Source organism: Hemibagrus wyckioides, linkage group LG18, assembly GCF_019097595.1.
Source record: "Hemibagrus wyckioides isolate EC202008001 linkage group LG18, SWU_Hwy_1.0, whole genome shotgun sequence".
In the NCBI taxonomy this organism is placed as follows: domain Eukaryota; kingdom Metazoa; phylum Chordata; class Actinopteri; order Siluriformes; family Bagridae; genus Hemibagrus; species Hemibagrus wyckioides.
In genome coordinates, this window is record NC_080727.1 from 5715285 (window position 1) to 5737693 (window position 22409).

Here is a 22409-nt window from a genome sequence, read left to right on the forward strand (position 1 = left end):
GTTACTGCCTCCTACTGCTCATACTGTACTCACGTTACTGCCTCCTACTGCTCATACTGTCCTCATGTTACTGCCTCCTACTGCTCATACTGTACTCACGTTACTGCCTCCTACTGCACATACTGTACTCACGTTACTGCCTCCTACTGCACATACTGTACTCACGTTACTGCCTCCTACTGCTCATACTGTACTCACGTTACTGCCTCCTACTGCACATACTGTCCTCACGTTACTGCCTCCTACTGCTCATACTGTCCTCACGTTACTGCCTCCTACTGCACATACTGTACTCACGTTACTGCCTCCTACTGCTCATACTGTACTCACGTTACTGTCTCCTACTGCTCATACTGTCCTCACGTTACTGCCTCCTACTGCTCATACTGTCCTCACGTTACTGCCTCCTACTGCTCATACTGTCCTCACGTTACTGCCTCCTACTGCTCATACTGTCCTCACGTTACTGCCTCCTACTGCTCATACTGTACTCACGTTACTGCCTCCTACTGCACATACTGTACTCACGTTACTGCCTCCTACTGCTCATACTGTACTCACGTTACTGCCTCCTACTGCACATACTGTACTCACGTTACTGCCTCCTACTGCTCATACTGTACTCACGTTACTGCCTCCTACTGCTCATACTGTACTCACGTTACTGCCTCCTACTGCTCATACTGTCCTCACGTTACTGCCTCCTACTGCTCATACTGTACTCACGTTACTGCCTCCTACTGCTCATACTGTACTCACGTTACTGCCTCCTACTGCTCATACTGTACTCACGTTACTGCCTCCTACTGCTCATACTGTACTCACGTTACTGCCTCCTACTGCTCATACTGTACTCACGTTACTGCCTCCTACTGCACATACTGTACTCACGTTACTGCCTCCTACTGCACATACTGTACTCACGTTACTGCCTCCTACTGCTCATACTGTCCTCACGTTACTGCCTCCTACTGCTCATACTGTACTCACGTTACTGCCTCCTACTGCACATACTGTACTCACGTTACTGCCTCCTACTGCACATACTGTACTCACGTTACTGCCTCCTACTGCTCATACTGTACTCACGTTACTGCCTCCTACTGCTCATACTGTACTCACGTTACTGCCTCCTACTGCTCATACTGTCCTCACGTTACTGCCTCCTACTGCACATACTGTACTCACGTTACTGCCTCCAACTGCTCATACTGTACTCACGTTACTGCCTCCTACTGCACATACTGTCCTCACGTTACTGCCTCCTACTGCACATACTGTACTCACGTTACTGCCTCCTACTGCTCATACTGTCCTCAGGTTACTGCCTCCTACTGCTCATACTGTACTCACGTTACTGCCTCCTACTGCTCATACTGTCCTCACGTTACTGCCTCCTACTGCTCATACTGTACTCACGTTACTGCCTCCTACTGCACATACTGTCCTCACGTTACTGCCTCCTACTGCACATACTGTACTCACGTTACTGCCTCCTACTGCTCATACTGTCCTCACGTTACTGCCTCCTACTGCTCATACTGTACTCACGTTACTGCCTCCTACTGCACATACTGTCCTCACGTTACTGCCTCCTACTGCTCATACTGTACTCACGTTACTGCCTCCTACTGCTCATACTGTCCTCACGTTACTGCCTCCTACTGCACATACTGTACTCACGTTACTGCCTCCTACTGCACATACTGTCCTCACGTTACTGCCTCCTACTGCACATACTGTCCTCACGTTACTGCCTCCTACTGCTCATACTGTACTCACGTTACTGCCTCCTACTGCTCATACTGTCCTCACGTTACTGCCTCCTACTGCTCATACTGTCCTCACGTTACTGCCTCCTACTGCTCATACTGTCCTCACGTTACTGCCTCCTACTGCTCATACTGTCCTCACGTTACTGCCTCCTACTGCACATACTGTCCTCACGTTACTGCCTCCTACTGCACATACTGTCCTCACGTTACTGCCTCCTACTGCACATACTGTCCTCACGTTACTGCCTCCTACTGCTCATACTGTCCTCACGTTACTGCCTCCTACTGCTCATACTGTCCTCACGTTACTGCCTCCTACTGCACATACTGTCCTCACGTTACTGCCTCCTACTGCTCATACTGTCCTCACGTTACTGCCTCCTACTGCTCATACTGTCCTCACGTTACTGCCTCCTACTGCTCATACTGTACTCACGTTACTGCCTCCTACTGCTCATACTGTACTCACGTTACTGCCTCCTACTGCTCATACTGTACTCACGTTACTGCCTCCTACTGCTCATACTGTCCTCACGTTACTGCCTCCTACTGCACATACTGTACTCACGTTACTGCCTCCAACTGCTCATACTGTACTCACGTTACTGCCTCCTACTGCTCATACTGTACTCACGTTACTGCCTCCAACTGCTCATACTGTCCTCACGTTACTGCCTCCTACTGCTCATACTGTACTCACGTTACTGCCTCCTACTGCTCATACTGTCCTCACGTTACTGCCTCCTACTGCACATACTGTACTCACGTTACTGCCTCCTACTGCTCATACTGTACTCACGTTACTGCCTCCTACTGCACATACTGTACTCACGTTACTGCCTCCAACTGCTCATACTGTACTCACGTTACTGCCTCCTACTGCACATACTGTCCTCACGTTACTGCCTCCTACTGCACATACTGTCCTCACGTTACTGCCTCCTACTGCACATACTGTCCTCACGTTACTGCCTCCTACTGCACATACTGTCCTCACGTTACTGCCTCCTACTGCTCATACTGTCCTCACGTTACTGCCTCCTACTGCACATACTGTCCTCACGTTACTGCCTCCTACTGCACATACTGTCCTCACGTTACTGCCTCCTACTGCACATACTGTCCTCACGTTACTGCCTCCTACTGCACATACTGTACTCACGTTACTGCCTCCTACTGCTCATACTGTACTCACGTTACTGCCTCCTACTGCACATACTGTCCTCACGTTACTGCCTCCTACTGCACATACTGTACTCACGTTACTGCCTCCTACTGCACATACTGTACTCACGTTACTGCCTCCTACTGCACATACTGTACTCACGTTACTGCCTCCTACTGCACATACTGTACTCACGTTACTGCCTCCTACTGCTCATACTGTACTCACGTTACTGCCTCCTACTGCACATACTGTCCTCACGTTACTGCCTCCTACTGCTCATACTGTACTCACGTTACTGCCTCCTACTGCTCATACTGTACTCACGTTACATGCATGTATGTTGGCAGACTTTTACACAAACGCCCACACGCGCTCAGAGATACAGATTCACAGCATTATAAATCTGCTTTTTCAGACCTAAAGCTGGTGTTAAGCGTTCAGATTTTTAAGTGGAAAGAGAGAACTTTGTGATTAAAAGCAGCTCATCTTTTATATCAGAGGTGGGCATGTTTTATCAGGAGAAAGCTTAGTTGCCTTGTGAACCCAGCGCTGGGAGGGAAAGCGCACCTGCAACACCCATGACCAGGTGTTAATAATGCAGACTGCTTTTATCTGAACTGCTATGCAAACACTTAATGCAGCTTAAGCATTAAAAAAAGGCTTTCTAAGTAGATATTGAGTTTATTTAGGCATTTTTACTTTAAAAAAAAAAAAAAATCTCAATCCTATCTCCACTCATCCTCCGAAGAAGACGTTGTGCCATGTATCTTAATGTTACTACTGCTTGTCTGTCTTTTTTTTTTTTTTATAGAAATGTCGACATATCGCAGTAAGGTATATTTGTCATATCGCCGCCCACTGCTAAGCTAGAGTCTAGGGCGGAGCTTGTGAGTCATTCAGGCTCATTAGAGAACACGCGTAAAGTCGAGATGTCAGCAGAAGAAAGCGAGAGCTACTTATAACTTCAGTACGCCTTCCAGGACCAGATGTTCAGCCGTTTATTAGCAATATTAGAAATATTCATACTTGTCATAGCATGCCAACCTGCATTACTTTGCCACCATATAAAAGTATAGTCAGTTTGAGGTTGCAAGTCTTACGGACTTTGAATAGAAATGCAGAATGACTCTTCCGTGCCCGTTTCCTGCGGAGATTTTTAATGAGTGGTTTCGGCAGTAAAGCACACTCGTAATAAACCGACTTGCGTGTCCGTTTCGGACGAGAAATACATGAATGTTATACCATATGCGTCTCAATGTAGTGCTTGTGCACTGTGTGTAAATTTGTGGTATAGAATCTGTTTTCTCATCAAGATCGACTTGCAAACACGTGAGGCGTCCCAGCCCAAATGTCTTCAGGCAGTAGTGTCCTTTGAAACGTGAATGTTTTACCCAAACAATGTTGAAATGTTTTTATTCAGGCTAGTCTATGACCTTATTTGTGTCAACATGTAAAGATCACACAGGTTAAGCGTCCAGTTTCTTAAACGCAGCAGCAGATCTAGACGGTCTGTCTAAAGATTTCTAAACACTTTGCTAGCTAAAGGCATTTCTCTTGATTTACGTCATTACATGTACAGAAGCCTAATCGGTTCAATTTGTAGAGCTAGATACGGGTTTGTTAAAATCCTTGTCTTTGAAATCATCATCAGAACGGAGAAGAGCACTTACACGCTAATTAAAATGAATCGATCGCAAGAAATTTAGCCGACAATTTGTGAACCGAGGAAATTAATTGTACCTCAGGCGATGAGGCAAAGAATGCGGACGCTGCTGTTAATCAAAGCGGTGTCACATTTCCAGTGTAAATTATTTTTAATTATAAAAGCAATGGTTTAGAACAATGGTAAAGAGATTCGCTTGTAAAGGTAGGTGAGAGATCTTACGGTGGATTTGGAATAAAAAATATTCAATAAAATTTTCGCTCTTTTTCAGGTTTAGACTTAACCAGAGTCTATTAAAAATGCTTAATTCAAGATACCCTGATATATTTTTATTTTTTATTTTTTTTTTATTTTTTTAACCAGTATAGTAGAAAATGGAGTTTTCCCAGGCTGCCACATGCCAACAATAGTTTCCATAAAATACGTTTTTCAGGTTTGGAGTTAATTTTTCACATTATAATTCAAGTTGCTTTTAATTATTTAGGTGACATTTGCATAATTACAGCTATTTATTGGATAACTGAAACTATCAAACTATATCCCAGAAGGTACCTTACTTTATATTTTGGAATACACTTCTCCCGAATCATTCATCATGCCTTATGGAACGTTACAGCCGAGTATCATTCGAAAAGGTTTTGACTGAGCCAGTTAAACATTATTCTTCACCATCTGAAGACAGAAATGTCACATCTTATCAAGTCCGGTTTTGAACAGTTTCACTTTCCTTGAATACAGGATCTTCTGTCGGCTTAGCGAGAATGGCAGGGAAAGAAAGAAGTCTGTACAAAATCTTGTTAGATTTATAAAATTCAAGTAGGTCATACATATTTTTATGGACACTTTCTTTTCAGTATTTGGCTGCAATTAAATCAGCAGTGGGCTTTTTTTGGGGGGGGGGGGTCTTCCACCTGCAGAGAGCTTTTTTATTATTATTATGCTAATTCGAAATATAAATCAGAATTATGTGTCGTAATGGCCATTTGTGTCGTGACTCTTATCGTTCAGCAGCTTGAAATGGTGCTGGTCTATTTCTCAAAAGTGAAGGAAAAAAAAGTATAGTATTTTTCATCAGCAGGTCATTTTCAACTCGTCAGCCATTTATTGAGCGAATGGGGAATTAAATTGTGTGTGTAAATGTAGGATTAAAGTTAAAATGTTTAATGTACAGTTCAAAATGCTCTAATGTGTTTTAAGGTGCCGATAACTCAGTGACAGGTTAATGGGGCATCAGGGAACTCAATCGTTTCAGCTACTCTGCTGACTGTGAGTGTTAGAGTTTGATATAATCTGTATAATAATCGAATCTAAAAATATATATATATATATATATATATATATATATATATATATATATATATATATATATATATATATATATATATATATACATACACACTACCAGTCAAAAGTTTGGACACTCCTTCTAATTCCATGGTCTTTCCTGATGTTTATTTCTTTCTACATTGTAAAACAATGCTGAAGGCGGCCGAAATCCACAATAATGTCCTTTTGAACAGTTGATATTGAGATATGTCTGCTACTGATGCTCTGTAAAGCCTTCATAACGGCTCTAATCTGAGGTGCTGTTAATTGGTGATTTCTGAGGCTGGTAACTCTAAATGAACTTCTCCTCTGCAGCAGAGGTCAGTTTTGCTCTTGCTTTACTGGGATGGTCTTCATGTGAGCCAGTTTCATCATGGTGCTTGATGGGTTTTGCAAATGCACTTGACAATACTGTTCTTGCAAGAACTATTCCAGATCACCTGACCTTCGTGTCTTAAAATAACAACTGACTGTTTTTTGTTGTCATTACATATGGATTACTTAAGTCCCTGTGTGTTATTTCATAGTTTTGAAATCTCCAGTATTGTTCTAGAATGTAGAAAATAAATCCCTAAACAAAAAACATTGAATTAAAAGGTCCAAACTTAATAAAATTAATATTAATATATGACAAAACAATCTTAGTAAGTGAAAATGTCTTATTGTCTAATGTGTCTAGTATTTCCTATTAAAAGACAACAGTAAACCAAATATGACTTTAAAAAATGTTTAAAAAGCATTTATTTCTAGAATGAAGCAACAATAGTGTTAGAAAACTTCAAGTTTGAAATGAATCTGATAAAGAAAAGATCTGAAAACATCTTTTATACATTAGTTCACGTAGAACTTAACGTAGAGTAAGTGATATTTCAGACACATGACCAAATAATTGAATTAGAATTTAAAGCTGAAGTCCTCAAGTTGTATGGTTATCTAGCTCACACTGATCTCTACATTCCAGGTAAAGGAGCTTTCAGATATCCTTCTCCCTTTTTATGTTTTTATAGGAAATTTTATATTTTAAGTGAAAGGGTATATTTAGGAAAAACTATCGTAACATGGATTTTTACATGGAAGTGACACAAATAGAATAGAAATAGAACACTCCGCTTGACCCGTCGAAAAGTCGACCGGGAAATTATTCCAAGTGGAATGGGAACTAATGTTGTATAATTTTAATAAGAAAATGATCATTTCTTTTACTATTTTAAAAAAAAAAAAAAAGGCTAGATGAAAGGCAGTGTGCAATGTGTTTTTATGTAGTCCTGATCAGCAAAGCCATGTCCTTTTTATTTAATAGTTGTTTTATCTGGTAAAGAATAGGTTAATGGCAGAATAGATTCTAATGTAACGAGCTTGCAAAGATTTTGGGAAGTCGCAACCAGACAGAAACGAATGAGATCCTCTGGAGGGAAAGAAAATGACGAGCGGACAGTAATAGAAGGAATAGAATTCATAAAAGTCAGCGGTGAGCTAAATGTCAGATCGTATACCGTGACTAATCGTGAAACTGTGACTCCATAGTGCTAGTAACAGAGAGGTTGTGAGCTGAAATTTCAGCACTGACACAGAGCCAGTGTGCGCCCTTCAGCAAACCCCTTAACCAGCATCTGCTCAGCTACCGGATTCCCGATGACTTGTAAACATCTGGTAAATGAAATGGAACTGAGCACTGAGCCATGACTAATCTGCACCTTACATCCCACACATCAGTGTAGCTTAACAAACAGAAGGTTCGGGTAAATTACTAAGTTGTTTTTTATTATTATTTATTTATTTATTTATTTTATTTTTTTAAACGTCAGACTTTCCGACTCCAGTATTAACACTTTTTCACTGGTTTTGAAAAGCTGCCCAAATGCCCAGTTCTCCCTATTACCCAGGAAACTCGCTCATGTTCAAGACACGCCTTCAGTCCAAAGTCTGGTTTGTATAAAACGTGTTCTGCTCACGCGCCAATATCTAATACATTCCCTATACGGCCGCAGAAAAATTACTTAGCTTTGTTTCCTACTACTTGTGTGTTTTATTGTTCCATTTGACTTTTATTACCAAGCTGAACCTAATGAAAGCAAGCAGAAGCATGCAGACCCTGCAGCAGGACCAAAACCCTTATTTGAAACCGAGCGCCTGTTTTTTGTTAACTTCTTTTTCTTTTCTTTTTTCCCCTATTAAAGCAAAGCTTTACCCTTTTCTTTCATTTTAGAGCAGTAAAATTGAGGAGAAGTACAGAATAGAATCAACAGAGCCTGAGGAAATGGGTCTGTCTGAGAAAGGTTGCCCATGTGGGCACATGCATGCTGATGTTCATGATCTTTCCTCAGCCAAGGGGGTCTTGTTTTGTTTGTTTGCTTGCTTCGTCTCTGAGCACTGTTTCTTGTCGGGAAATGGAATCCTGTTCGGAAGAGGAGAGCGGTCCTAATGGCCACGGATTTATGTGATTGGTTTTGTTATTTTTTTATTTTTTGCCGAAATGCATTATGTTTCTTGTTATGTAGAGTATTTGTGGGTAGAGCTCTGTCTTTGTCCTAGCATTTTTCATCATAAGAAGTTTATTTATCTGTCTTTCTACATGCCGTATGGTACTTTCTCTCATTTTAGACATTATAGACTGCTTGAGATGTGTAGGTTTGAAAGCATTCATAAAAAGTAAGCTTGTGTAAGTGTGTTTTTGTGTATTAAGTATTATTCCGTCCATCTTTATTCATGTGCATTCTGCAGCGCTTTATGTAAAAATGATGAAGATACAGGACAAGAATTTCAGTTAATATTCATACTGAGTATCAGAGAAACAAATAAATGATTTTACCTTGGGGCGGTTTTTGGTGTCAGATGGACAGCTTTGAGTATTTCAGAAACTCAGGACCTTTTAGGATTTTAGCCATAGTTGTGCAGGTGGAAAAGCCTTGTCATGTTTAAGTTGCTATGAAGGCTACAGTAACTCAAACATCATCTCTTTATAGCTGTGATGAACAGAAAATCATCTCAAACCTTGAACAAACTAAAACAACAGAAATTCAAGTCAAATTTCAAATCAGTCTGAAAAGGAAGCTGAGGCTACAGTAAGCACAAGTTCTCAGAGTCTTTACTGACTTCCAAAGGGACGTGAACAAGTGCATGATTATTATCTTCCATTATCGTTTTCTAACAAAGATTCTAATGTAGCTTTTCATGTTTTTGGCAAACATTTCAGCTATGAGCTGTGGCAGTCTGTCTTCATCACATCTTTTATCTGATTATTATATCCATCTGTCTGTTTGAGATTCTCATTCAAGTGATATCTTAAGAGCATGTGGCTGCATGTTTGTCGGGTTTATATGGAATTATCTAGATGAAATGATGCCATTTTCACAGCAAGGTCAAAGGCTGAAATAATTTACCTTCAATAGCTTAATTCCTGATGATCGTAAGATGTTGCTAGCACTTACATGCTCAGGAACTCAATTCTTGTCATCCACCCAGTGGCTAGATGACTCGATCAGAGCATCTCCAAAACTGCAGCTCTTGTGGGGTGTTCCCGGTCTGCAGTGGTCAGTATCTATCAAAAGTGGCCTAAGGAAGGAACAGTGGTGAACCGGCGACAGGGTCATGGGCGGCCAAGGCTCATTGATGAACGTGGGGAGTGAAGGCTGGCCCGTGTGATCCGATCCAACAGACGAGCTACTGTTGATCAACTTGCTGAAGAAGTTAATGCTGGTTCTGATAGAAAGGTGTCAGAATACACAGAGCATGATGGGTCAGGGCTGTTTGGCAGCAAAAGGTGGACCAGTACACCAATATTAGGCATAATGTTATGCCTGATCGGTGTATATAATTTTAATATTTTGGTTTATTCTGTGCAATCATTTTTCAGTGTAATAAATTCTTACATGCGCAGTAAATTGTCTGACTGCTGCTACATATTTCGAACAGTGTATTCCAATAAGATTAAAATTTGTTCACTGTGCAGCACCTATAACACCTTTTAACTTACTATGTATATTTAGTTTTTAATTCTTATATTTTATTTTTCTTAGATTGTACTTAACAATTTCCCTGAGGGGATCAATAAGGTATTCGGATTCGGAAAGTAACCACTTCTAATGGTCTTGGGCTGCTAGTATATCTAATATAGCTTGCTAACCTGTATATCCATGAAAGGTGATCTTGTCTAACAGGTGGGATTGTGTAACATTTTCATATTCATTATAATGTCACTTTAGTCAGATTCATTCAGTGGCCAGCATCAGCACTCTGGGTTAATACTGTTAGCGCTTACGAAGAAGTGCTATTTGTCAGGCTTCTAGTCTCTAGTCCACTCAACCCAGATCGAATAGTATCACCGGCCAGGAGCTTTGCTGAAATGTGGCTGAGTCTAAACAAATTTTTGTTCTTTAGATGTCAGTGCGATATTGCATTCTCAGTTAAGATGACACTTTACCACTCAGGCTAGGGACCAGGTGGAGAGCCAGGGAATCCACTGACGTGTGAAATAGGTCTATTTGATTAAAATATGTCAGTGAGAAAATGTAGGTCCGTTATTATGCATGACAGGTTCGCTCACTCCAGATCCCATTATTTTGTGGTTCTAGCCTGAGAAGGAAAGGCTTTCTTTTCTTTAGGTCCTTAAAAAAAAAACAAAAAAAAACACAGAACATCTGTCTGATTCGTTCCAAATCTGATTTCTTGCTGATGCTCGACAAGCAGATCGTTAGCATTAGATGAACCTTTCCATTCGTCACAGTGGGTTTGTTTGGTTGTGCAACATGTTTTTGTGTTCTAAACTAAAAACATTCAGTGAAATAGTTGTGAAAAATGGTTATTTTTCAAAGGTTAACCTCATCGACCTGCTATGTTGGTGATAGAGTAGACTGAGCGCACTTTCACATCCATTAGTACGTCTACCTAGCCTGAATCCGAAACAAGACGTACTCGCATTCAGGGATATGATTCAGGGGTATTTCCGTTCAAAAATGATGCACATCTTACGTTTTCAATCGACAGTACAGCCAACTTTTGTTTATTTTTCAGTCTTAAAATGAAGTCGTACTGTTCGGCTATTGTTAGCTTGGGTGCTTGTTTTTTTGGGGTTTTTTTTTAATTTTTATTAATAAGTGTTTTCCTACCTTCAAAGTTATTAACCAAAAAAAAGAGGGTGTACGGCAATGGAAAAAGGTAAACAAACCTCTGCCAAGGACGGGTGGAAAATCCTCACAAAAAATCCTCGGAGCCCAGGAAAGATGGAGCCAGTGCGTTTTATTCGTTATAAATAAACTAGTTAAAGTTTTGTGTCTAAAATCCAGCATTTCCCTACTACTTTTTGTTCTCGGCTTAACAGCTTGCATGTACAGAAAAGATGTTCTTTCTATTTTTTTTCCCCCCTTTCCTGCAAGGTTGAATCGCTTTTGCGCGAATCTCAGACGTTCACAAGACCAAAACCACCACGGACAAGTCATTTTGGTCCGTACTTATGCATGACCGCCGTGTACTTGCGTGCCCCGATGATTTGCAGAAAGAAAGAAAACACGCTAGGGTTCATTTCAAATAGATTCAGCTTTGCATATTTGAAAGCAGTGTAAAATCAGAGTTAACATAAAGTAGTTTCGATCGATGGTCTCCCAACATTCGTGCATGTGTGGGTGTGGTTTTTTTTTTTTGTGCATCCCAGCAGGGATGGCTTGGCTCACTTTCACTCTGTTGACACAAATATTGCTTTGCTCCGAATAAACAAATAGTACGTAATCGTTACAGTTATATTTTTCACCTTGAGTGTTCCCGGACTAATTAAGGAAAGTGTGTGGCTGCAGCAGCCGTTGTGCCAGCTGGCTGCCTCGTGCTCTCTGGACTGATGAATAAAGGCATAAATTGTTCATGGCGGACGGACGGACGGCTCTCTAGTGACCCTTAAGCCCCGGGCACTGGCGTGCTCCAACCATCAATCTAAATCCCTTTTTATCAATACGCCCTTTGCTTCCATTCTGTGTCTCATTACAGATATTAACTCCAGTACATCATGTTGGAGAAGTATTTATTCACAAATGAAACCTCACTTGTAACTTTTCGCTTTATATATCACTTGTCCTTCAGTATCTGTCTCCCCCCCATTACATGTCTTCTTACTTCTTTTGTTCTATCTCAGTCATTGATGGGTCCCTTTGAGCTTTGCTGTCTCTCTTTTATTCTCTCTCTCTCTCAAAACTTAAATGGCCTTGTTTAAGCCCAGGTCCCACCTGGTGTCTTCCATTAATGCTCCTTCTCCCAAGTGTCATGTTGGGATATAGGATTACACACCCCGGGGCCATGTGCTACTCCTGCTCTGATGTGTACTTTGCTCCCAAATTGATTGGGCTCTTAGTCTCCCAGCTGATGTTATCTGTTCAAAAGCACCTTCCTCTAGGGAGAGTACTATCCATCAAGGCCTGGTTTAATAAGACAGGCAGCTATCATGGGAAATTTCCTGCCAATTAAGGACAAAGCTGAGTGCAGAGGTGACCATCCAGCCCATTTCTCAAATGTTTTATGCATGTTGCAAGGACAGGGATGGTCAGGTGCAAGTTTTGTTTTGGTTTTGTTTTGTTTTGTTTTTATGTCTCACTTGAATTAAAGAGACAAAATGAAAACCCCTTGTAATGTTATGGAGAAACCACAAAGCACAAATCCCTTCATCCTAAAGACGTGTCTGAAAACTTAGTTACAGCTTTACAAGTTCTGACTAAAGCCAAGCACCGGCACTGGAGACTCCTTACATCTGTTTATGTGGAACATCCACTATACAAATCCCTGTTGATGTTTTTACAATAAATCTGATTAGTATTACAAGAAGCACCTTGATATAAACCTGTGATTTATTTTAAAGCTGCTGTTTAAGAAGACCTTCTGATCAGTCAGAACTGAGAATCCATCAGCCAACATCTGCTTTACCCTTCTTGCTTTTTCCTGCCAGTGTCTAAATAAAATAAGGACTATCAATCAGGCTAATGCATGCTAATGATTTGACCGTTTGTCCATATAATGTTGTGTAATTGCACTTTTAAGCTCGAAAGGACGAACTCATCATTATTATTATTATTTTTTTATTTTATTTTTTTTTTTATTATTATTATTTATTTATTTATTTTTGCTAATTAGCGTTCCCGCCAAATTCTGATTATGGCTTTCATGATTACCTGGCAGTTAAATAATAAGAGATTTGAGAACCGTTTGTTGTGGTTGAAGCTTTCTACATTGTACTCCACCTCTCTCATGCACTAAAGAATCCCTCTGCCAGCCACTCCCATGCCTCCACATTACCTTCCTACCTTCCAACCATTCACATCCCTTTGCAACAATTCCCACTCCTCCCAGTCCCAACCCACTACACCCACTCCCACCTCTCCACACCTGCTACCACCACAGCCAACGCCACCCTACCCACTCCCATTCCACTGCACCTGCTCCCTCTACCACTTCTCTGCACCTGCTATAACCACAACCACTCTCATCCCTTTGCAACCAGTCCCACCCTGTTACACCCACTCCCACCCCTCCACATCTGCTACCACCACAATCGCTTCAACTCGATTACAACAGCATCCACACCATCATACCCACTACTACACCTACTCCTACCTCTCCATAACTGTTCCCACTCGTCCTACACCCAACAACTCCTACTCCCACCTCTCTGCACCCGCTACCACCTCAACCATCCTTACCCCCTTCATTCCCCTCTACCATTACATATACCCTCCATAGTTGTAGTTATGTCTATTGATTTCACATGCACTTTTTTCTTCTAAGAAAATAACAGGGTGTTATGATGTAGCTTGATACACAACAAAGTTATTGTTACCAACCCAAAGTTTTCCTCTTGTACCACAGCAATTTTATTTTTTTCTTCTTAAGAACAAAATATCGTGCACTTCAAGCATTTATGTTTAATGTTGAGGAACATCCACAAGGCAAATTATAGCTTCTATGAAGTCTTGCCTCTCACCGTCCTTCCATCCCCTACTCCCAACTTTATTTCATTCTCACTCAATTCCACAATGGCTACAGGGTCAGTCCCGGGGTTACTTGCCCTTATGCATACATGAATCTCTCACTCAAGTCCTTTCATCATCTGCTGACCTCAATCAACAGGCTGCCGAGGAGCCTTTAGAGAGTACCAATGAAAGACTGGGAGGAAAAGATTGCCCTGAAGTGCGAGATTAAAAGTAGATTGGCTTAAACATTTTCTAGTTTCCTGTACCGTACCACGACTTCCAGTTCCACTACCTGCTTGTACTCCTCCGGAGCTTCGAATCCAACCCAATTTTTTGGAAAGCAGTGTACACAGCGGCTAATTTTACCACTGTTTGTTTTGGATTAACATTTCAGAGCCTTGTTTATGAGCATGGACTCGTGCTGAAATGTTAACCGAAATGCTAAAATGTCCTCTGTTGAGTCTTGCCTATTTCTTTAGGGCCACCCTTACGACTGGTTTCATCTTAATTAGCATGTTCTGGTCCTGAGTGTCAACTCTGCTCCTGGTGTAGCCACTAATGTGCCTCTGAACTTAAGGACACCCTGGGGAATTGCAGTAATTCTTGCAGAGATAAGAGCCATAGGCGAGAAGACATTTTTTGGGGGGAAAGATGCAGCTTCTTAAGCTTTTATGTAGCTTTCTAAGGAAGAGCAGAGTGACTAAGCCTTACTTTAGAGAGTCAGGAGACTGTATCGATTTTTTTTTTTTTTTTTTGCTGCTACTCAGTGTTCAGATGTATTTTTTTTTTTTTTTTAAGACAATGGAAGTTTTTCATAAAAACTAGACCTCCACGGTAAACTTTTCTGGGAATTACTAAAGAAAAAGGAAAGTGGAACAATTTATTTATTTCCAGCTAGTGCTCTCACCTGTGAGGAACTTATTGGCTTTGTGGGTATTGCAGATAAACCTTCTATTTCATGCTATCAAGGCGATCTCATTGTTACAAAGGCACTGACACTGAATTTAATATATAAAATCTGTGATCTTTGTGTTGTGCACCGTATTGCTCCTCTGAACTGGTCATGGGAAGACAAGTAAACAAATACATATATACTATATATATATATAAAATACAAAAAGATTTGGACATCTGACCATCCCTGATGGATGTTCAGCCAGTGAGACCAGGCACTGATTTATTTATTTATTTATTTTTTAATTGAGATGGCCTGGGGGGTCTCTGACCTGGCAGTTTTCTCTGCTGAACATTTAAATTCTTCCACTCAAACCTTGGCAAACCATGTCTTCATGGACCTCTGTTAGTGTACAGGGGCACAGTCTTGCTGGAACATGTTTAAGCTCCTTAGTTCCAGTAATGGGAAATTGTAAAGTTTGTACATTCAGCAGTTTGTGAAGCTTTGAGCAAGCATCAGTCGGGTATCCTCAGGCCATATAGTGTACATGCTGCAGAGTTCAAGTGGTTAGTGATTGCAGATCAACTTGTGACAAATCTGTGCTTTGGTAGTGGCAGAGCCATGGAAGGGGAGTTTTGAGAATGCGGTACATTCTACCTGCGGTCTCTTCAACTTGGACTGCCGGCGAAAAGAAATCTTTACTGTATACATGTGCAGCGATCCTCAGCAGCTTAAGTTAAGTTCAACAAAGCTCCAAGCAGAAGAAGGCAGTAGAAGGGTGTCAGGATCAGGCAGCAGGGGTACGAGTACAGAGCAGATTATGATGTGTGCTTTTTATCCCACTGTGGTTTAAAAGGCTGCACACTATGAGCAGAGTGCAGGAGAGGGCTACGGAGGGTCTAACTACGACAGCAGATCTCAAACAGAGGACGCTAGCTGAAAGCATTTTTTAGAATCAAGTCCAGCAATGTCATTGAAACATGAGGAGTGGGAGCACCTGGGTAAACATGTGGCATGAGACAGTGGACATACTGGACGTGGTAGTCCTGTACAGCTCCAGCTTTCACAGTTATGGCGATGTCAAGTTAGAAGTACGATGTACGTGTGGGATCTGTTGCCTCTCTGTACGGTGAAAGCTTCAATATAATGCCTAAGTGGAATGAAAGACTTGGGTTTAGAACTTGAATGAAATGGTATAACACAATCACAGCAGGATATGGATTTAAGGTTTTTACTCACTGCTTAACGGCTAACAGGGACAGCGTGGAAGGAAATGGATGGATTCTGATTGTCATGAGTGAGTTAAGCTAACATTAAAAAATATACTCACTCAGTATGTTGAGATGATGTCACAGCACTGCATTTATAAACCAAAGGTGTTGTAAACATTATTGTGGTGTGTGTGTGTGTGGGTGGGGGGGGGGTTGTCTAAAACTGTGTATGTGTGGCTGCCATACTGTGTGTGTGTGTGTGTGTGACATTGTTTGACTATGTCTGTGTGTGACACTGTATTTGTATGTGTGTGAGAGAGAGAGACACACATTGTTTGACTGTGTGTGAGACTCTTATCTGTGTGACACTGTGTGTGTGTGTGTGTGTGAGTGACACATTGTTTGACTGTGTGACACTGTGTGTGTGTGTGTGTGTGAGTGACACATTGTTTGACTGTGTGACACTGTGTGTGTGTGTGTGTGAGTGACACATTGTTTGACTGTGTGACACTGTGTGTGTGTGTGTGTGTGAGTGACACATTGTTTGACTGTGTGACACTGTGTGTGTGTGTGTGTGTGAGTGACACATTGTTTGACTGTGTGACACTGTGTGTGTGTGACACATTGTTTGAATGTGTGTGTGTGACACATTGACTGTGTGTGACACTGTGTGTGTGTGTGACACATTGTTTGACTGTGTGTGTGTGTGTGAGAGACATTGTGGCACAGTGAGTGAGTGTGTGTGTGAGACATTGTGGGACAGTGATAGTGTGTGATTGTTTGTCTGTGAGACACTTATCTATGTGTGCGACACTGTATTTTTGTGAGTGTGTGTGACACGTTGACTGTGTGTGTGACACTGTATTTGTGTGTGTCTGAGTGAGTGTGTGACATTGTTTGTTTGTGTGTGTATGTGTGCAAGACATTGTGGCACAGTGAGCGTGTGTGTCATTGTTTGACTGTGAGACACTTATCTATGTGTGTGACAGTGTGTGTGTGCGTGTGTGACATTGTTTGACTATGTGTGTGAGACTCTTATCTCTGTGTGCGTGTGTGAGAGACATTGTGGCACAGTGAGTGAGTGTGTGTGTGAGACATTGTTTGACTATGTCTGTGTGTGACACTGTATTTGTGTGAGTGTGTGTAACACATTGTTTGACTATGTCTGTGTGTGACACTGTATTTGTGTGAGTGTGTGTAACACATTGTTTGACTATGTCTGTGTGTGACACTGTATTTGTGTGAGTGTGTGTAACACATTGTTTGACTATGTCTGTGTGCGACACTATTTGTGTGTGTGTGTAACACATTGTTTGACTATGTCTGTGTGTGACACTGTATTTTTGTGAGTGTGTGTAACACATTGTTTGACTATGTCTGTGTGTGACACTGTTTGTGTGTGTGTGTGCATGTGTGATAATGCTAGTGTGAAATTCTATTTGTGTGTGAGACATTGTGTGTGTGACACTGTGTGTGTGAAACTGAGTTTGTGTGTGTATGAGGCCCTGTCGCTGTCTGTGTCCTTCTGTCTGTGTGTGAGACACTCTGTGTGTGACACCATGTTTGAGATTGTGTGTGTGTGTGTGTGTGTGTACTCGTACAGGTCAGTGTGTTGTATGCTTTTTCGACTCCTCTGCCTGTATCTCAGGAGAGCAGAGAATATTACTCTCCCAAATGTCAACCTATTTTTAACCTGAGCATTTGAAATCAAACCAGGCCCTGCCTCTCATTATCTAGCCCTCGGCTAGCTTGAAGTATCCCGAGAGTTCGGTTATCAAACAGAATACGCCGTGCTCATCTTCATCTTCATCTTCCTCTTCCTTTCTCTCTTTCTCCCAACTCTTCTTCTCCATCTCTTACACTGATGGGTGCCAAAAGAAGCAGCGAAGACTATTGATCAGAGCTAGCCGACAATGTGAGGAGAGACGAACTGGATTACGAACATATTCATTAATTTGGCCTGCTAATTAAAAAGTGCACACTGGGATAGTGTTTGCTGATGGAACTGAATTTATTTATTTATTTATTTAGCTAGCTAGCTAGCTCATACTGCCAGATCTGGGTTTTTCCCATTGGACAGGTTGTGAATGCTAACTTAATTTTTACAGCTTGTAATACAAATTTTTCCAAACAAAAAAGACCCAAAAACCTCTGTGTGTGTGTGTGTGTGTGTGTGTGTGTGAGAGAGACATTGTGGGACAGTGAGCGTGTGACATTGTTTAACTATGTCTGTGTGTGACACACTTATCTATGTGTGTGATACTGTATGTGTGTGTGTGTGTGTGTGTGTGTGTGTGTGTGTGTGTGAGAGACATTGTGGGACAGTGAGCGTGTGACATTGTTTAACTATGTCTGTGTGTGACACACTTATCTATGTGTGTGATACTGTATGTGTGTGTGTGTGTGTGTGTGATACTGTATGTGTGTGTGTGTGTGTGTGTGTGTGAGAGAGACATTGTGGGACAGTGAGCGTGTGACATTGTTTAACTATGTCTGTGTGAGACACACTTATCTATGTGTGTGATACTGTATGTGTGTGTGTGTGTGTGTGTGTGTGTGTGTGAGCCATTGTTTGACTGTGTGTGTGACACTCATCTATGTGTGGGTGTTTGTGTTACAGTGTGGCAGTGAGTGTGTGAGACACATTGTTCGACAATGTCTGTGTGTAAGACACTTATCGCTCTCTGTGTGTGTGTGTGTGTCAATAGTTTTAGTATATATGATTGAATTGGATCAACTTCTTTATATTTTCCAGCAAGTGTGTAAATGCATTCTTCTTTTTTTTTCCTCTCTTCCTTTCATTCCTCTCTCTTTTGCCCCCCAAAACTTCACTTCTTACTCCTTTCAGTTACTTTTCCATCTCCTGCATTCTCTCTTTATTTTACACACCTTTATGCTTGCTCTCTCTCTCTCTCTGTCCTCTTCCGTGTGAGGGATGGCGCTTTTACCATGTGAGCTACAGCTAGTGTTTCACACCATGTGGTAGAATTAATTGGGCTGCGTTTTGAATCTCTACGTGACCCATATATTTGAGGCACTAATGCTCGGCAAACTCAGAAAGTTAACACTACACTCTTTTCCGTTCTCTGATTAGGGCTTATATATACACACACACACACCAGGCATAACATTATGACCACCTGCCTAATATTGTGTTGGTCCCCCTTTTGCTACCAAAACAGCCCTGACCCATCATGCACTGTGTATTCTGACACCTTTCTATCAGAACCAGCATTAACTTCTTCAGCAATTTGAGCAACAGTAGCTCGTCTGTTGGATCGGACCAGACAGGTCAGCCTTCGCTCCCCGCATGCTTCAATGAGCCTTGGCCGCCCATGACCCTGTCGCCGGCTCAACACTGTTCCTTCCTTGGATCACTTTTGATAGATACTGACTGACCACTGCAGACTGGGAACACCCCACAAGAGCTGCAGTTTTGGAGATGCTCTGATTCAGCCGTCTAGACATCACAATGTGACCCTTATCAAACTCGCTCAAATCCTTACACTTGTCCATTTTTCCTGCTTCTAACACATCAACTTTGAGGACAAAATGTTTACTTGCTGCCTAATATATCCCACCCACTAACAGGTGCCATGATGAGGAGATCATCAGTGTTATTCGCGTCACCTGTCAGTGGTCATAATGTTATGGCTGATCTGTGTGTGTGTGTGTGTGTGTGTGTGAGTGTTCAGTCAATCCAATCAGAAGAAAAGCCTAGTATTTTTCAGACTCTCATTCCTTCATTTTGTTGTTATTTCCCCACAGGCCCCTCTACACACACTCCTTTCTCCTAATCTAATCAGCATCTCCATTTTTTTTTTTCATCCACAGCCAGAGGTGTCCACCGTCCCAGCTGGACACGTCACCCAGATGCCACTTTCCGAATACCCGCCTCCGGACCCCTCCCTAAAGAACGTCGATCCCCCTGCCACCACCCTGCCTCCCTCTTCTACATCCACCTCCTCATCTGCTCGAGAACGGGACCGGAATAGAGATCGAGATAAGAAGAAGAAAAAACACAAAAGAAGGTCTCGGTCCAGGTCACGGTCCAGATCCAAAACCAAACACTCGCTACCGAGCGCATACCGCAGCTATAAACGGTCCAGGTAAGAACATCCATCAACCTTTTTTATTTTTTTAAATAAGCAAGTTCATTACAGATACCCGAAGGCACTTCATTCTGAAAAGGTAACTTGTGTATGAGTTTTCTGCATCCATGTGTTTGTTTACGGCGTGCCCTTTATATATATATATTTAAACAAAACAGAATAATTGAACACAGTAAGGGTCAGAGATGGAGTCCCTCACACCTTTACCACATTTGTTCTCCCCCACCTTGTTTTTAATCACAGTTACAGTGAAAGGTACTGGGCTCTTGTCATTTCCCTCCTCATGACTCTCCAATTTGTCGTTATCAGCTGCTGCAGTTGCAGTAATTATACTCGTCTCATCCCACCATCCTGACATGCCTTAATATATATTCTGCAGATTGAATCATTTCTGCCCCGAGCTTCAAATCACTTACAGCACAGATTACAGCCTGGAATAGTGGTCTGGGCTTCTGTCTCACCTCTACTCTTTCTTCTTTCTTCTTTATCTTTCTTCTTTATCTTTCTTTATCTCTTTCTTTATCTATTTATCTATTTATCTATTTATTTATTTATTTATTTATTTCTGTTTGTCTGTCTTTCTTTCTTTTTTCTTTCTTTCTTTCTTTCTTTCTTTCTTTCTTTCTTTCTTTATTTATTTATTTCTCTCTTTGCGTGTTTCTGTCTTTCTGTTTGTTTTTCTGTCTGTCTCTGTCTTTCTTTCATTCATTCTTTCTTTCTTTCTGTTTGTATTTATTTATTTATTTATTTATTTATTTATTTGTGTTATTTATTTGTTTGTCTTTCTGTTTGTTTTTCTTTCTTTCTGTCTATCTGAAAGAATTCTTTCTTTCTTTATCTCTTTTTTTGTGTTTCTGTCTTTCTGTTTGTTTTTCTTTTTCTGTCTGTCTCTTTCTTTCTATTTATTTATTTATTTATTTATTTGTGTTTGTCTCTCTGTTTGTTTTTCTATTTTTCTGTCTGAAAGAATTCTGTCTGTCTTTGTCTGTTTGTCTTTTTTCTTTTTTTTTCTTTCTCTCTGTCTGGCTTTCTTTCTTTCTTTTGTTTTTTTCTTTGTGTTTCTGTCTGTTTTTCCTTCTGTCTTTCTATCTATCTTTCTATCTGTCTCTCACATATTCATATTCTTTCACATATTTGTCTGACCTAGACACGTAAATCTCAGGAAGCGAAATCTCTGAGCACTAAAATGGTTTCATCTAATCCCAGATTATGAGAGAATGGATTTAATAGTTTTAATGGGTTTCAGTTTGTGATCTTGAGTCTCATCTCTGCAGGTCTAAGGCAAAGCCTGTTTTTTGTTTTGTTTTTTTATTTATTATTTTTTAACTGTCTTTGAGCACTAATCTGCTTCACTCAGGCCTCTTGCTGATGTGCCCCATTTGCCCTGCTGAAGCTATATACAAATGTTCCCCTTTTGACCTCCTGACACCACGAGAACAGACGTACAAGGAGCCGTCTTCGTGTTATGTCCACATGAGCTTGTTTGGCTCTTGTGTTCCAGCTGACATGTTCAGTCAAAGGTGGAATCTACAATGGACAAGGGAAAGGAAATGAGTTAGCTCGTGCAGTTAAACACACAGCTGGTGCGAACACGCTCTAGTTTTCAGTTCCCTAGCGTCCAGACCCTGCTTCAACCCTGCCTGAGCTGCTCCATCAAAGTTAAAAAAAAATAAATAACAGAAATGACATTTTGAGAAAATCATCTTCTAGTTTCCATGGTGATACTCTAAACTGTATAGTATTGTACTCGACTTTGTAAAAATTACGTAGTTGAGTAAAATATAATCATTACGTTTTTTATTTCCTCAGACTGAGTACATGGAGGTGTTTATGGTGCTCACTGATACTAAAATGACTTAATAACTAGTCGAATTTTAGGGACAGGTCATATAGCAGGAACGTCATCTCAGAATATTTTAAATAAATAAATAAAAACTTTGTCTATAAATAAATATATATATATATATATATATATATATATATATATATATATATATATATATATATTTTTTTTTTTTTTATAAATAATATATAAAATATATAATTTATATATAATTTAATTGATAGATAGATATATATATATATATATATATATATATATATATATATATATATATATATATATATATATATATATATTAGGGCTGGGCAATGATTAAAATTTTTAATTGCGATTAATCGTATGATTGTCATGAGTTAATGCGAGTTACCGCTCTCTCTCTCTCTCTCTCTCTCTCTCTCTCTCTCTCTGTCCCGTGCCTTTCTCTGTGTTTGTTTATCTGCCCATTCTATTTTTTTTCCGGTTCCTTTCAGCCC

The 22409-nt window shown here is 40.7% G+C and overlaps 1 protein-coding gene across 1 annotated transcript in view; it reads left to right on the top strand.

Annotated features, from left to right (window-relative positions):
- Positions 1-22409, top strand: part of sfswap (splicing factor SWAP) — a 111645-nt gene that overhangs the window by 68865 nt on the left and 20371 nt on the right. The window contains exon 14 of the mRNA XM_058415365.1: positions 19816-20090. Within this exon, the coding sequence (XP_058271348.1) occupies positions 19816-20090 (275 nt within the window). The remainder of the gene's footprint in view (positions 1-19815; positions 20091-22409) is intronic.